At 41.2% G+C, this 18,003-nt stretch overlaps 2 protein-coding genes across 6 annotated transcripts in view; both read left to right on the top strand.

The window, feature by feature from the left end:
* jph3b (junctophilin 3b) overlaps nt 1-8,077 on the top strand; it is a 103,622-nt gene extending 95,545 nt beyond the window's left edge. For all 4 annotated transcript variants that reach the window (XM_082540528.1, XM_082540527.1, XM_082540526.1 and 1 more), the window contains exon 6: nt 6,135-8,077. In XM_082540528.1, the coding sequence (XP_082396654.1) occupies nt 6,135-6,215 (81 nt within the window). In that variant the 3' untranslated portion in view covers nt 6,216-8,077. The remainder of the gene's footprint in view (nt 1-6,134) is intronic.
* Nucleotides 8,078-9,120: 1,043 nt separating this feature from the next.
* zcchc14 (zinc finger, CCHC domain containing 14) overlaps nt 9,121-18,003 on the top strand; it is a 29,929-nt gene continuing 21,046 nt past the window's right edge. For both annotated transcript variants that reach the window (XM_082540343.1, XM_082540342.1), the window contains exons 1-2: nt 9,121-11,360; nt 13,502-13,726. In XM_082540343.1, coding sequence (XP_082396469.1) covers nt 10,866-11,360; nt 13,502-13,726 — 720 coding nt within the window. In that variant the 5' untranslated portion in view covers nt 9,121-10,865. The remainder of the gene's footprint in view (nt 11,361-13,501; nt 13,727-18,003) is intronic.

The raw sequence follows: 18,003 nt of genomic DNA, 5'->3' as shown, positions 1-18,003 counted from the left end.
AAGCATATTAGCGGATACATCTGAGACAAGCGCTGAAAATATCTTTAAGATTAGCTGCCTCTGGAGGATCCCAGACTGTTTCTTTATTAGTCTTAGTTGCAGATTGTGGAGGAACAGGTGAAAAGCCCGAGACAGATGAAAGAAAAATTAGCAGGAATGTGTAATAAAAAGCATAAATAGACGTGTAATCAGTCACTAAAGTAAACTAGAAGCAGAAAAAGACAAATCTACTACAGAAAATAATCTGTCCTCTCCTGCTAATCCTGGTCAGCACACCTGCTGCATTTTGGCTTCTCTGCAGTTCATCCAAATCTTCCTTGGTATAGGCCACAAAAGAAACCATTACAGTACAGTTGTCAACCCCTGTAAGTGATAAAAGCACGAACAGGTCTCTCTGTATCTGCGTGGGAGAGATATGGCTGTGCTTTTGCAGCATTTCTTAAGATGATAAAAAGGCAGTTTTTGCGATATTTTGTCTGTGCACTTCAAAATTCAGATGAGGATCAAAACGCACACCAAGGTTACTAGCTTGGGGCGTATGTTGTGTGCTTGTGTTAAGGATTTTTTCAAAGTCACCTCAAAACTGAATCACTGCTTTAATTATCAGAACCTCTGTCTTTGATGCCGTGTAGGACTGTTTGACGGATAAAAACAGTCGTATTGTGACTTGTTGCGTCTACCAACAAGCGAGTGCCTTTAATGCAGACTTTTATAGCTATATGGATACTCTCTTAATTAAAAACATTACGGTAATTTAATTGTTGTGTCCTCCAGTGTTAATATTTCAGGTCTGAAAAACTAATTTTTTCAGGCTGGGCATCGTGATGGTGTAAATAACAAGACTTCAAACAAAAGTCCAGTTCTTTCTTTTTTTTTTTATTGAGGCTAAATTTGGAATGCACCATGCATACTGATGCTAAATTTTTACTACCAAAACATATTGTAATGTAGACACGCTAGCTGGTGTTTTCAGTGCACAGGTAGTACAGCTGCATCAATCTTCTAACTCTCAGCATGATAGCAAGTAATTGTGTTTTCCACAAAGTGCAGCTATTCATTTGAGAGGCACACAGCATCCAGCTCAGTCCCAATTCACTTCAGTTTTATTTATACTGGACCAGTCCACAATAAAAGTCATGTCAATGTTCTTTATGTTGGAAGGAAAAACTCCCTTTGAACAGGAAGAAACTTCCAGGCAAACCAGGCTCTGGGAGCGAACAGGTTCAGGGGAGAAAACACGAACTATGGGAGAGCACAGGTAAAAGTTAAGTGGGATGTAAACATGCTAGGAGTCAGAGAGAAATGCTCAGTGCAGCATGAGAAGTCCCTCAGAAGTCTTAGCCCATAGTAGCATAATTAAGACATGGCTGATGGTCATCTGATCTAGTATTATTTTGAGCTTAGAGAGAGTTTCTCTCTCCTGAAACCCAACCGGGAGCTGGTTCCACAGAAGAGGGATCTAATAGCGGAAAACTCTGCCTCCCATTCTACTTAGAGTACAAAAAAGTCTGCAGTGTAAGAGCAAAGGCCTCTGTTGGGATAACATGATACTATGAGATCTTTAAGACATGATGGGACTAAATTTTTAAGACTTTCTTTGTTGGGAGAAGGATTTTAAATTTAACAGGGAGCCAATGAAGAGAACCCAATGTGGGATAAATATGCTCTGTCTCTTTTTGGTACCCGTTAGTCTTTTCACTGCAGCATTTTGGATCAGCTGAGGTTTGTGTAGGGAGCTGTTAGAGCAGCCTGATAATTAGAAACTAGAATAGTCCAGCCTTGGCGAAAACAGTGCATGAAATTTCTAATTTTAGCAATATTGTGCGGATGAAGATATATGTTTGTGGTGTGTGCTCCATATATTTTACTAATTGAAAATACTAGTTACAAATAAACGTTCTCCAGAACCAATGAAGGAATTAGACTTAAGGCCAATCTATTATATAATCAAGTACCCACTTTTTTAAAAGGGTGCTCTTAGAAGTTGGGTGTCAATATGGAAGTCATTAGTATCAAGTGGTGTGATAACACAAATAAGGACCTCATTTTTTAAATAAATTAGGTTAAATAAAACACACAAAAACAGGCCATCAGATGAATCATCCACTTGTGGTCTGGTAATCATTTATGACACGGATCTGTGATAAGCCTATCGCTGTGTTGATCAGCACAAACCTTGTTTACAGCCTCTGGACAGATTCATTTACAACTGTGTTGCACTAATGCAGCTTAATAAGTGTGTGTAGAGGTTCACGGAGTCCTATTTTCCCTCTCCCACTGCAGCGATTGTTAAAATTATTTCAGAGGTAGACTTAATTAAAACCATAGGTCTTCTGCAGGTCCTCCTCTTTCGGTAAATCTTTTATTAAGAGTAAAAATCCGCTCTGTGTGTGCTAATGCCAGTGCAGTGCGTTATTTTGCAAAAGACAAAAAGTGGTCGTGTCAGTGGATATACTCGTTTTACTTGCACATAATTACCCACAGCGTACAGGTGGTCAGAAAGACTGGCCTTCACCCACATGACCCAGGTTGTCAGCAAGCATCTGCTGAAGTGTCACTGAGCAAGACACCACAGTGACACCAGCTCAAGGCTTCTGTAGTGCAGCCAAGCTTCACCTCTGACCTCACTCTCTCAGAGAATTTAGGCTTCCTTGTTCGATAAAGGCAGAAATGGAGTATTTATATTCACGTGCAGTTTTCGCCTTCGATCTTTTTCCTGTTTGTGTTTATTGAAAGTCTTTAACAAGAAGACAGGTAACACAATGCAAGGCAACAAAGAGATCACAAAAATTTCTGGTAGGCTTAAAACAGTTAACAGAAGCTATGTAAGTAAAACCCAATAGCTGTCTTTGGATTTTTACATGCATCACCACTCCTGCTGGTCTTTTCTCAAGTACTGCTGGTCAAAAAGGCAACTTGGCCCTTTCAAATTGTTTCTTTTCTGTGACATTTATTTTAGGTTACATATTTTACATGGACAGGGGTGCAATGGTTAGCACTGTTGCCTCAAAGCAAGAAGGTCTTGGGTTTAACTCCATCAACTCTAGCTTCCTCCCACAGTCCAAAGACATGCAGTTAGTGGCATTAGGTTAATTGGTGACTCTAAATTACCAATGAGTGTGAATGGTTGTCTGTCTGTGTGTATTAGCCCTGTAGCAGACTGGCGATCTGTCTGGGGTGTACTGGCCTCTTGCCCTATGACAGCAGTGTTGGGCAAGTTGCATTGAAAAAGTAATTAATTATAGTTACTAGTTACTTCTTCAAAAAAGTAACTGAGTTACTAACTGAGTTACAAGATTCTAAAAGTAATTAATTACTTAAAAAGTAACTATTACGTTACTTTAAAAAAAAAAAACTTTAACCATGGGGTCCAGGGTAGAATTGGCCATTTTTAACTACTTTTGATGTTTCCTCTACATTTCACCTTTAAAAACTATTTACTTTGCCTTGTTTGGTATCATCCTTTTAAGCACAACCTCACGTGTCTGAATTTACAGTTATTCTTTCATTTTGACATACTGTGTTAACACAATTGATCTAAAATCAGACAAAAAAAAACCATAAAATCCGAGTAGAAAAAGTTATATTTTTTACTGTAACAACCACAAACATGTTTAATGAATCATATTTCATAACTTTAAATGCAAATATAAATTGTCAGTTTTAAAAATCCTATGCACAAGTTTTGCAAACAACAAAGTTATTTGCATCCATTTACCTTTTACCTTGATTTTTTAAATAACCATTTCAAACTATTTACAGAACAATCAGCTGTTCTGCATTCAATAAGATGCAACACAAATTATTTGTGCCACTCCAAAAAAATAATTTCTGTCCACTATAAAGGAGAACATCACAGCCTGATACCTGCAGGTCTGACAGCAGGTGTATCACTCCTGTTTCTACCTGGAGACAGCAGTCGCCTCATTGTTCTGACACACAACACAAAACTATCCACAACACTACACACTAACTACACAAGACAACACATTAACTACACACTCCAAACATGCTAAACGTCGCAAATCTGTCACATCTCAAAACTCGCTCGCTCTCTTTTTCTGCTGCCTTTCTCTCTCTCTCTCTCTCTCGCCGTCACTCCTAAAACTTCCCCCTCTTCCTAAACAACCAAATGTCATGTTGCCATATCATTTTTGATTGGTCGACATGTTACATTTTTCCATCAACACGAACAGGCTGATTTTTGTTTTGTTTTTGGTTTTTTTGCTCATAAGCAGAGAGTGCTCGCTGCGCTGTCCTTAGACAGTAAACGTGACGAAACTATTGAGGAAAAAACGCCGCGTATATATTGTTTGTCATGACTCTGGCTTTACGTGGCCTATTGACACAATTTAAAAACTGGTATATATCACCTTGTTGCTTTGTCATCTTGAAGTGGTCATGTGATTGGCTTACCACGACAACTTTAGTATTTCTCAGTCAAACAGCAGCACTCATGCGATTATTTTGCCCCCTCAGCTCCAGGTGTTGTGCCAAAAAGTAACTGCTGCCTGCGGGAGCGCGTGGAGCTGCTAATCACTGTAGCGCCCAGATTACTTACGTAGACAGCTACTTCAGTGGAACTGATATAAGACGCGATAAGCTGAACACAGCTTCAACCATCTGTTTGTTGAAAAATAGTAACGCGACCGCACCACATTTTCTTGTTAGTAACGGTAACGGCGGTGTAACGATAGAAATAGCAATTAGTTTGATTACTCGTTACTGAAAAAAGTAACGCCGTTGCTTGTAACGCTGTTATTCCCGTCACTGATGACAGCTGAGATATACTCAGCCCCCCTGTGACCCTGATAACGACAGAAGAAAAGAAAGGATGGATATTTTAGATAACATATTATTTTGTGTGTCATGTTTTCCAGTATCACCTCCACTGCAAATCAAATAACAAGAATGAAAAGTAATAATATTGTATTAGTTGGTGTATGTGTGTGTATTATTCTTCTGTAAACAATATATTCTGAGCTTAGAGATGGATACAAAAAAGACCTTAAAATACTTTTTTTTAAGACTTTTATTACAACATCATAAAATAGCAAATTAACAGCAGTTTTTAAATATATTTTAGAGGAAAGCAGAATAGTATAAAAAACAAAATACTCACATTTGTTTAAAGAGTTCCATGATCTGATATTGAAATTTTGTCTTTGAGAGAAATGCTTAAATTAAGAAACCAACATGTATTGCATATTTTAAGTCAGTATCCTAAGCTCGCTTTAACTGGGAGTTGTTTACTGTGCCAGTCCAACATACCTTAATGAATATGGTAACTTACCATAACTAACTAGGGGCTTTTATTGTGAAAAGCAGAGATATTCCAAGTTCCTTCTGTTGTCCTGGAGAGATTTAGGACTAGGTCTTCAAAAATGTCACAACACTGTATTTAACTTGACACTTGTGTGTTCAAGATGATCTGTACTGAAAATCCCAGAACTACAGGATTTGTAAACTAGTAATATGCCACAGATGAAATACCAGAATTCATCTGACAGCGGCAGTTATGCAGTGAGCAGTGCAATAACACAGTTTCCAAAAAGAACAAGAATAAATTAGATAAGAAAATGAATGAATGGATAAACAGAAGAATAATGAATACTGTTTTGTTTAAGACAATCACGTGTGAGCACTAAAAATATGGCAATAATGAAAACAGGATCTCCACTATAGCCTCCAAAGGGTTTGCACTGTTAAGAAAAGGTTTTCCAGTTCAACCAAGCCTTAGAGTATTTTAGCTGATGCCAGGAATTCTCATTTTCTTGTTGACCAAAGTCACACTTTCTGTCATATTGGCTGAAGCTGAATTAAACCTGCCATATCCTGCTGGGGAGTGAGTTTAGGGCTTTAGAGATGATATACCTCAAGGCGTATGTGTGTGTGTGTATATATATGTATGTGTGTGTATGTATATATATATATATATATATATATATATATATATATATATATATATATATATATATCTGAGGAGATAAAAGGATGAATATAAATGTGAGTGGTTTTCAGGTTGAATGTACTGAAAACAGCCTCTATTGTGAGCTCTGTGTGTGTGTGTGTGTGTGTGTGTGTGTCTTTATTATTGACACTTTCTCTCTTTTCTCTCTTTCTCTCCCACGCAGGCATACAGCTCCATCCTGGTTGTCATGGTGATTCTGCTCAACATTGGAGTGGCTATTTTGTTTATCCACTTTTTTATTTAAAGACAGCACCGCTTTCAGAGTCAGCCCACCTATGCTACAACAACTATAAATTCATATGAGTATTACGGCGAATCTGCTGCCCCTTCGTGTTCCTGGTGAGATTACTGCAACCAGCTGGGACCAAGGAAGGCTCCACCCTCATTTGGGCTAAAGGTGGCTAACCCAAACTAAGCAGAGCTTGGTCCGGCCGTCCTGGAAGAAATGCTGAAGTGCAGAGCCCAAAGGGGTGGACAAAGGAGGGGTAAAGCAGTCCAGATGACTGGACTGCAGTGAGATAATATAGTCCAGAAACTGGACTTAAGTGAGCTTCAGAGGTTCACGTCAAGACTCGAGTGGGCTGCCTGATTCTCAGGCACGAAAGCTGCAGCTGGCATTTACAGCAAGTGCACAGACAGGACTGACCAGACAGACTTTTTCATCTTCAAATCATAGTTTTCAACAGATTTGTAACTTAAAATTTATTTATTAACATTTTCTCTCATGTACAATACATTGATGGATATGTTCTTTATTTTGTAACCTTCCTCCCCTTCTTTCTAAAACTCCTGCCTTTTGGTTCTTCCGCCTGCCCCGGTGTTGTTACTGATGGTTGTGTGCTTATGTTCCATTGTGTTGGCTGAGACACACTCAAGAGCTGCAGAGTGTGTATGCGCTGTCCACACAAACACACATGCACACACGCACACACACACACACACACACACACTCATTGCTTTTACCCCATCCTTCTTCTTCTTTATCTGGTTAATTTTTATCGCATACTGTGTGTGAGGAGCAGCATGTTTGGATATCATGTTCACAGTGAAATGCGAGTTTCTATCAAGCTTGGATGTTTTTGCCATCACAGTGTATGCCTGTGTGTGTAGGTGTGACGGTGTGTGTGTTTGTGTGTGTGGTCTCAAAATTGCACAGTGGCCTTTCATGCTGTTCATGAACTTTACAAGAGCATCTCACGAGGACAGAGTCGGCGCACAGCAACATCTAGCCGACTAGCATCAGGTGACAGCTGCACTCGCTCCATCTCTCTCCCTCCCACTCAACCCCACCTCCACACACACCGGTCAAAGGATGGAACTTCCTCTGAGTTGGTGGACATTCACAGCACAGCGTATTGGCAGAGCCCTGCGCCTGCTGTACCACCAGCTGAGGTATTTAAAGGAAAATACCGCTTCCATCGAAGCCTCACAAATACGGCTTTCCGACTGCTTCTGTTAAAACCTAACCTGAAGATAATGACAACATCTTTTATACTATACTTGCAAGATGTCTGAAAAAAATCCTAGTCGCCCAACTGCATTGCTTTTGTAGAGCAAATTGATCCAAGTACAACAATGCATGCATATGTGCTGTAATATCTTAGTTGTGCGTTGAATCTGGAAGCTTCAGAAGCTTCAGAAGCAACATGTTAGGTTTTGACAGGAGCACAGTTTGGAGAGCGGCCTCTTTCTCATTGATTTTACTCAACTAAGCGACACAGATTGAAGTCCCTAGTTGGAGCTAGGTGATGCAATGCTGTTGTAGTAAGCAGTAGCCAGCGCCAAGTGAGGATTTATCCTTTCCATTCCTTCACTTCTCCTCTGCTGAGCAAGACGCTTACTGACACGCAAGACTGTCGCAGACAGCTGTCGTGCTTTTTAATCAACTGGATTTCTCTCAAACCGCCCAGTACAATCCCTCTGTTTCTTTCCATGTGTGCACATGACTGCTCAGAGAGTACCGTATATGAACATCTGTGTGTGTGTGTGTGTGTGTGTGTGTGTGTGTGTGTGTGTGTGTGTGTGTGCGTGTGTGCATGTGCGTGTCTGCTCGTCCTTCTCCTTCCTCATGATTGGATGGCAGGATGGCTGAAACCCTCACCATCAGTAACAACTTCCAGGAGGGGCAGAGAGGTTTGCTGTTGCTTTTCTGTCCGACAGCGTTTCTCAGGCTGTAGGCTCATTTCTGGCGTTTCCCCATGTTCTGACAACACCTCGGTCTAGAAGCTCTGCTGTATGTCATCAGCCTGGTGACGATGCCCTGCACCACCCCGTTAGTCTGCAGCATGCTACAGCATGCCAAGCTCTCTCTCTCTCTCTCTATAGTTTCACTCTCCTCTTTCTTTCTTTCTTTCTTTCTTTCTTTCTTTCTTTCTTTCTTTCTTTCTTTCCGTTTCTGGGAGTTACTCTGTTTTTCAGTTGTGTGGAGAAAAATAATGAAAGTGTTTGAAAGAAAACGACTTGGCTCCTGTATTTTTGGTTTCTCTCTCTCTTTCTTTGCGTTGCGTTGTGTTTTCATACTTTCTGTGTGTGCAGTTTTGCAGCATCCCTGATGCAGAGAGGGAGTGGTACAGAACCTGCTTGGGAGGGAGGGGTATGGTTACTATAGCAACCTTAGACCTTTCCTCCGTCAGCAGAGGGCGGGGTCTTTATTTATGGGCGGGGCTTACCTATAGAGACTAATGTGCTGAAACAGTCGAGACGATGGAGCAAGGGAGAACTGCAGGTGGAGGAGAAAGAAGATTAGAACTACATTGTAGGGCGAGGTGAGGGGACACAGTGCACTAGAGTTAGCGCATTTTATTATTACGTAAATCAGAATTTAAGCAGCACTTTTAGGGTGTGTGTACATTTTTTATCATCTGTGAGGAGGCAAATATTACGCTGGACACAACACCACGTCCGTCGGCAATGTGCCGCTGCAGCAGGCATCAGCATAGCCATCTGCTGCCATCTTCTGGACCTATATATGAACTACACCAAAAAGGCTGTAAAGTTTAAATATATACACTGTTCCGCCACAACAGTTAAAAGGAAAAAAGGAACCCAGACATGAAGTGGAAAACCTGATTTATCCTATTATAAGTCTTAGGTCCTGACATTCACACTGAGACGACCAGATCCACTTAGCTAAGTTGGATAAGTAGTTAAGTGATAGTTATCCCAGCTAAAACTGGGCGAAAGTCAGGGGGGAAACGCTGGACACATTACCAGCTCAAAACAGCATGACCAGATTCTAATATACTAAAATAAATTAAAAAAAAATGTTTTTGTGGGACATGAATTTACGGACGGGTCACAAGGGATAAAAACATGGTGCATTCCCAAAGATTAATGCCAGTTCAACCGCCATACACTTAAATTGCACTCCCTGACGACTGCAGCCTCATTCAGAAGAACACCAAACTGCCCACATCTTTAACTCAGGTCTTACTCCCAGCACACGACTTTAAAGGCACATGAAGTAGTATCAAACTCTGAACACACATCATTCTGCTCAGAGGTACTCAAAGATCAGTAACTATTGGCAAAACTCACCTCTAAGTGGAGGGGAAATGTAAAATACTGTGCCAGGACTTCCTCAAAAGTGACAGTTTATAAGTCATGATATGCATTTTTAAATACACTGATGATGCCATACTGAAATAAATAACTAAATAAACGACTAAAGGGAACTTTACCAAAAAAATCCCCGAATTTACCCCAAAAAAAAAGTGAACCAGTACTGACAGGAAACTACTATTCTGCATATTCTCTTCCGTGGAGATTATTGATTCGATATTGGAATAAAGACAACTGTTGCAGTTCTCTTTATTCCATGAAGCTGAAACTGCCTTGGAAGCATCAGTTGAGTGTGTTTCTGGCACTTTAAATACCTAATAACTAAGCGGAGTATGAACGCATGAGAAAAAGATGTGGAATAAAAGGGCAACGGATATCGCTCTGAACCAATCGCAGGAGGAGCCTCGATTAAAGACAGCTCTCGCAGCCAATCAGAGCAGACCGTTCTCTGTGGTAGGTTTGTCTTGTTACCAGAGTTGGGATAATGTTATATACAGCTGTTTTTCTCGCTTCCAAGATTCATGGCAGAATGAGAAGAACCTAGAAGTAAAATGTGCACCAAATTCCTTCATGGCTTCTTTAAAAAACGCCTCCAGAGTCGTCAGTGAGATTTCTTTTTAATCCACAGCTGCTTTTGATGAGGTAATGTCTAAGAAATGTTCTCGTGGTATTTCCACTGGTAACCAGCAGTAGCTTCGGGATCTACTAGTTGTGTTTACAAACTTGAAATCCGGCAGTCTTTGGCTGGTGCCCGCGGCTCCTCGTACAAGTTTTGGGAAGCCATGAGGACGGTGGAGCAACTCTACAGGAAGGGCTTGTTGTTGTGCCTTTTGGCTTGGCGGCTCGGATCAAAAAGTCTCGGTGTGTTTGAGGGTATCATTGAATGGGGCGGTGTGTTTTGATCTCGCTTGCCTTTGTGCAACCACTGTTTCTGAGCCGTCAGGGGGTCCGCGGTCCGACCGGCGGAGGGGGACACGGCGGAGGGACTCTGGGCTGCCGTGCTCCGTGGTGAATGCACTTTGGCTCCATGTGAGACGACTTTGGGGAGATTCTGGTTCGGGAAGGCCTGCTTAGGTGTCGTCTCTGCTCCGACAACAAAGGAAACGACTGTTGCTTGTTAAATTTCACTCCTGCGGCCGCTCTCAGACAAACACCGAGAACGTTGAAGTGGCAAACAGCCGCTTAAACCTAAGTTGGTAAATTAGGACTGAGTTTGCCAACGACGCCTGCGCAATTTGTGCGCACACCCGAGCGCGCTCCCTTCAAGTCGTTTTTAAAGTGAATTCTGTAGTTACTGTACCGGTCCACATACAGTGTGAGTGCGTGTGTGAGGATGGTGGAGAGCCAGAGCTGTGTTCACAGAGAGGGGGTGTACCGCTGGTTCTCCTCACTCAACTCAGCCCAGAGGGCAGAGTTCCTGTGCGGCCTGCTGGACCTTTGCGTCCCCATCGAGCTCCGTTTCCTCGGCTCGTGCTTGGAGGACTTGGCTCGCAAGGACTACCACTCTCTACGGGATGCGGAGATCAAAGCCAACAACCCCGTCGACCTGTCGGGCCTTACCAACATCACAGATGAGGTGGTGCGCAGCAAGCTGCTGGTGTCCCTCGCACTGCTCGGTTCAGACAATCGGGAGGCTGCGGGGGTCCTGTACCGGACCCTGACCCACATAGACACGGTGATCAATAACTACGGCCTGGCGCTGAACGATGGGAGGACAGAGGAGCAGTTTCTGCTGCTGTTCACCATGGCATCCAACCACCCCGCCTTCAGCTTCCACCAGAAGCAGGTGCTGAGGCAGCAGCTCAGCCAGATCCAGGACATCCTGCAGGTGAGAAAGTGCACCTATAACTCCTTCAGAGGGAGAGAAATTAGTTGGGGAGGGGGATTCACACTTTATTTGTTTACAAGAGCCGTATTTATTGGTAGACGTGTCAGAGGAAGTTCTGGCTTGATTGGCAGATGGTGCATTAAAACAGCACAGAGTGTGATATGAAATCGTGTGCCAACTTTTTTGGCAGACTGAGAACTGTTTCAAGAAACGTTGGCAAAACATGCTGGGATCTAACTTCTGGAGGGAAAATGCACAATTATCAGACAGGAAATGAGGCTATTTCACTTGAATTCTCCCACTTAGGTGCTGACACAGCTGTTCAGGAGGTTCAGTTTATGTATCAGATGGAAAAAGCCTGCACAGAGGAAGAGACTTTCAGTGAGATTTTTCTGTGGTTCCTCAAAAAGAGGAAGTGAAAGGCACTTCAGAAAACAGTACCAAGTTTGAATGATATAACCCAAATACATAACGTAAGTCCAGTTGAGGGATTTACTAAGATCCTGTGATTATCCACTGCAAAAATAGTTAAACAAGATGAAAATGGAAATTCAGATCACCTCAGCTTCGCCATCCAGGGTTATTACTGGTGCGTGGCCAGAGGTGAGGGTTTCTCTTCTGGTCAGAAAAGAAAGTGTGATTACAGCAAGTGAAACACCAGCTGGTTACAGGTGTGCAGCACATTCATGTTACCTATGCAGCAAATTACAGGTGAGATACTGTAAATGACAGGCTGCCTGTGAATGCCACAGATCTTGGTCTGTGCTGTTCAGTACTGAACAAGGTAAATTACATGGTTGTAGGTGAAAGCAACAAGTGGTGGGTTATCAGTGCTGAATAGATTGAAGAGGAGCTACCTGTGCTTATTTCAAGCTCAATATTTTCTTTCTTTCTTTCTTTCTTTCTTTCTTTCTTTCTTTCTTTCTTTCTTTCTTTCTTTCTGTTTTTTTTTTTTTACTTTGCTTCATTTAAAATTGAAGATAATCTTTAATCATCTGAAATGAGCCGTTTAAAATCTCTTTAAGCTATCTCTGCTGGGATTGGCTGTCCTTTGCAAACTGAAGGTTTTGAGGAGCAGGAATTAGTTTATCGTTTTTAGTGATAACAATGTTATTCTCTGTCGCGAAATCAATCAATGTAGAGCAGTGTCACAAACCACGGAAGCCCCAGAAAAGTGCAATCAAACGATGAGTTTATTAACAGCCCGGAGAAAACATCAACATATGTCTTCTGACCAAAATACATGTTGTGGACACTTATAAAGCAGTGGGGTACACGCCCCCCCATGGCGTCAATGACAGATTAAAATAGGTTCCAGACATTAGTCACAGTTAATCGTACATCTTTAATAGCTATAAGCAGACATACAACTTCTCTTTTCTATAACACCTTCCATACAAGGTAATAAACTTCAAGCCCTCAGGGTCTCTGAGGCTAATTATTGACTCTGATTGTCTGTTACCAAGTAGAATAAAATATATTAAGACACCAAATGAGTTGAGGCCTCAGGCCAGACACATTCCTAGATTATATGTATTATATGTACTATAAGCATGCATTGCAGTTATCCTTCTATGTTCTAGTTTCCCTCAGCATGTATCACCTGGACAGTCACGCCAGTGAAGCTTAAAACCCTTAATGAACTGAACATCAACTCAAAATAAGCACAGATATGCAATGTGTATAAAATACTTCTAACCGTACTTGTAATAAAAGTTAACATAATGGAAGGATCCTCAAATGGACATCTTCAATAAACAACTGTAATGCAGTATCAATACTGTGAGAAATATTATTAGATGAAATAATGCTGTGAAGAATGTTATTAATGCAATTATAATGATGCAGATTATATGGCAGCAATAAAAGAATTTCTGTATCTCCACATTCTCTCAGAAAAATCTCACAGTTAAACATCTCCTCCCAGAAAAACTCTTATATATGACTAAAATTTAATTTAATTACTTCCATTATGATGGAAAATCTCCTACAAATAAGCAGGAGGGTAGTTCCACATTTCTTTTTTGTGTCCTGTGCAGACCAGAGATGAATAGATAAATGGATCACGCTGTCACTCAGCATGTTGCAGGTAGTCATATTTGTGCTCTTCACCCTGGTACTGTGTGTGTTTGTTGTTCCAGGCAAGCAGTGGAGGAGGAGGAGGAGAAACTCAAGCTGCAGGGCCGAGCGGTGAACGAGCTGCCATCTGTTACGCTCAGCCGCATCACCACTATCACCGTCAGTCGGTGTCCCTGCCTCTGTCCCCCTTGTCTCCCACTGCCTGCTCCCTGCCTGATGCCAGCACTGCCTACCTGCCTCTGTCTGCCTGCCAAGCTTGCCTCACACACTGCACCTGCTGGCACAAGGTAGGAATAGTTTAACACTACACCAAGCTTCAGTTCAAACACAAAATGTATTTGAGTTTGTTTTTGGGGGGAGGGGGGTTTTGCCTCCAAACGCGAACTTGTCCTTGTGAACGCCTACTTAACTATAACTTTCCATCCATTCACTTCCGGGTGAGGGATTTACGCCCTGGACAGGTCGCTAGCCTGTCGCTAACTAATTAATGATAAATGTTCTTTTTATAAGCACAATATCAATCAGATTTATATCAACTTGTTAAAGTTTAAACATTCAGCAAATATTTATTTATTAACTTCAGCAATTGGAAATAAATATAACAGTCTTATTAAATGCAGCTTCAGGGTTCATCATAGGAATGTTATTATTTTGACGCTCAAGGCATAAAATATATCTTTCATGTTGAGACCAGTCGAGCTAATCCTAGCTCGTTTTCTTTGGCTTGATGTGCCGGGCTGTACACATCAACCCTCATACACACTGTGAGCTGAACAAAGAGGGTGAAAGCTGTGAAAGAACACGTTACAATATACAGTTTCTTAATATTGTGCTAGAAAAATGGCAAATAGGTTCAGTGAAATACAGTATATAAGTCAAAAGCAGAGTTTGTATAATTTTAACAGGTTGTTTGATATGATCACATTTATTCTTTAACACAGACTGAAGTTGGCTGCCTTTATGTTGAATTCTCGATGATCCCACACTGCTTCATTAATGTTGTAGCCTGGGCTCTGGGGAGGCCAGTCTGACTGATAGTGTCCCGTTGTGTGTTTTTTGCACTTTTACTTTTTTGAAGCTGCAGATGCTTTCCACATGGCATTGCATGGTGGATCAAAATCTGACTGTCCTGTCTTCCTCCCCTCACCCCCAAACTGGTTGCAGCAGACGGTCGCCCCTCCTTAAGCCTGGTTTTGATGAAGGCTTCTTCCTGTTAAAAAGGAGTTTTTCCTTCCCACTGTCACCAAAGTGCTTGCTCATAGTGGGTCATTTCATTATTGGGGTTTTCTGTCTCTTTATCTTGCAATACACAGTATCTTGAGGGTACTGTTGTTGTGATTTGGCGATATATAAATTGAATTGAAGAATGGCTTTGTCACAGCCATCCTCCACTGAGAACATTTCTGATGCTTGTCAAACAGCTGAAGGGCCAGATGCATCTCTTAGGTCTTGTTTGAGGTCTTTGCTGGATTTTTTCTTTCAGTTTTTTAAGGACATGACTTTCAGATACTGTTCGTCTGGTGTAGATGGCTTTTTTAGGCCTGCTACTTATTTTGTCCTCCACCTGTCCAGGTTGCTCAGATTTTCTGAGGACACATAGCACACCATGCTGAGACATGTCATGTTTTCCACTAGTAGCTCTCACCTTGTTTGTGAAAAAATATTGTTTTATGCCCGTCAAACTCTGTTGTCTTTGGCATTTTTTTATAGAGTCAACTAAATAAATGGGAACAAATAACGTGAAAGCCTGGAGAAATACTGTTCAACATCACTTTAAAACATGACAAGACCGTCTAGCTCCTTGGAAGCAAAATATAAAGAGATGAGGGGGGTGGCTTGAGACTTTTGCATAGTAATTTAAGGAAATCAAGCACATGTGTTATCAATTTTCATGTCAGTTATATTCTAGTTTTCAAGTCAGCAGGACAAGGAGTTTGAACCGTCAACCTGGCTTTTGAGGATGGACCAAACCCCATCCAGTGACAAATGATTAGAAATTGGAAAAGTGCACTTTGTGTAAAACAAACAGTATCTCTTAACAACACTCATAAAGCCATAAATATTGTATATTGGTGCTAAAATGATTACAAGCATGTGGTCTGTCAGCTTGGATGTGTTGCAATGAAAGGTGGAGTCTGTTGGAGGAGATTTCCCAAAATGGTTCATTAACCAGCTGATACAGTAACAACTGAGATAGTGTTGCAGAGATTTGAGGGATTATTTTGAAATGAATCATAAATGTGTAGTTTGGGTACTTTGTTTCTTTCTTTCACACACACACACACACACACACACACACACACACACACACACACACACACACACACACACACAGCATACGCTCTCTCAGAAGCAGGCAGACACTCCGTTTTAAACATGTGTAAGCACTGAAGGGAAAGTACCCAGCTCAGAGAGGAGCGTTTGTATTTAGTGTTTTGTTGCCCTTGGCTCTTGCTTAGTGCAGGTCAGCACATTTCTCTATGCTGAAATCAACCCTCTGTGGTGTGTGTGTGTGTGTGTGTGTGCTTCTCCAGTGAATCCCCAGGAAGTTATAAATGCTCTCTCCCTCTCTCTGTCTGTCTTTCCTTTTCTTGGCGCTCTGAAGGGAATGATGGCGTTTTATGTGCATTATCTACATTATAGCAGCTTTTCAGCTGAGCCTGCTGCTGCCTTGTGTGGATTGCCACGTGTGACACAATAGCTGAAAGCAGGGTTTATGCTAGCCACGATGCTAGGAGCACAAAAACACGTAACCACTACCAAATTTCCACATAATCAGTGGTATGGGAAAATGCACAAAACCTTAACTTAAAGCTCTGATCTGCACTAATATGAGTTTTCATTAAGAATTTATTAATATGTAAAGGTTATGGCTCTAATATACTTTGGTAACTCTTAAAAAGAAACAATAAAAACCCCCCAAACAGTACTGCCTATTAATACAGCTGCTGTACACTCATAATTAATACAACAAAACTATTAAAGCCAGTTCTGTACTTTCAGTTTTACAACTGCACAGCATAAGACTGCTGTTCTGTCTTTATATCTATACTAAACAGAGACTTAATGTGTTGTGTGTTCCACCTGGTGGGTGGTTTATTGATTGATGCAGTGTTAACATAGATGTTGCAGGTTATTGCTGCATAGGAAGACTAATATAGTGAATTAATGCTGTGCACAGATTAAATAAGAACTGCACTGTGTCTGCTGAGCTTTTGAAGCTAAGCCTGCCAGCATGCTCTTGGGGCTTTTGTTGTCACATGACCATTAGTCATGTGACGCTAACTTGTCAGCCATTTTTGTGCACCACAGTGTAGGGTTCAAGTGATTAAAGCCCCAGTAGCAAAGGGCTAGAGACCAACTGGCAACCGCTGGTTGCTAGGGAAAAATGTGCATTTTTCTGCAGACTGCATGGAAGATGCAGACTCTTCTGCAAACTACTCTCTAAATTGTGGCGAAACTGAAATGTGCGACACATATAAAGATGGAGATTGTTTGCCTTCAAGGTAAGAGTAGTGCCTTTTGAAGGCGACCTGTCTCCATTTTCAGTTTACATCACAACTTTTCAATTACTACTGCGCTGCCAGCAAACTAGCTAGTGCTAGTGGGTGTATTCCATTCAAACTGGAGGCAAATTGTGGCAGTCTGCTAGCAAGCACAAGGAAGCTTTTGGTGCAGCACCTTTATTCCAGTGATCGTGTGTTCCAAAACCTATTTTGTTTTTATTTATTCTTTTAGCTCTCATCAACTTTACTTCCAGAGGCAGAATTATTTGAAATAAAAAAGACATTTTAAACCAATGCATGCTACAGTTCTTTGGTGTGCTTGACATCAAACTTCAACTACATAATTAACCACTAGTTGGTGAACCTGAAAGTCCATACCATGATTATTTATTCATTTATTTATTGTTACACTGCATAGATTTTATCCTTGTAGTTTTAGTTCAAAGAGCTTATGTGAGCACACTGAAGGACTTTACATGACCTACCTCTGCTGCCATGGCTCATTTCTTTTCTTTTAGTGCTGATGACAGCCCCTTTTTCTTCTTCCTGTCATTGGTCCAAAATTCCAAACCATCCAAGAGTGTTTTGACACTGGAAACAAACTAAACCCTGGTTCAGTTTGATCCAGCTCTTTGTCAGTCTCAGGATTGGCTGTTTGGTGCCTGATGGTCTGTGGTAAGTTTCACACCTATAATTTTCAGTTCATGCCAAAGAAAATTCCACACTAAGCGAGTTAGGTGTGAAAAGGCCCAAAGTGCAGCTTTTATCATCTACAGAGAATAAAGCTAACATGACTCGGATTGTTTGCAATCATCAGGTAACTAACTTGTTGCTCTTTTGTTTACAACTTGATCTACTGCCCCCAAGTGGCCAAAAATGAATGAAGCTTTAAAAACAGGATTGAATTTAATGAATGTTTGTTGGGAAATTCACAGAATGCACAGAAAAACTGTTATTAGTGAGATTAACAGCATTTCTGCTTTTCTCAACTACACATAGGACAGACCTTAGTGCCACTCCAGTATTTTCCTCCTCCAGGATTTAAAGCCAACTTTCAT

The sequence above is a fragment of the Aulonocara stuartgranti genome (genome assembly GCF_965226115.1).
Source record: "Aulonocara stuartgranti genome assembly, chromosome: 7".
Taxonomy (NCBI): Eukaryota; Metazoa; Chordata; class Actinopteri; order Cichliformes; family Cichlidae; genus Aulonocara; species Aulonocara stuartgranti.
This window is presented reverse-complemented; position numbering and strand designations above follow the sequence as displayed.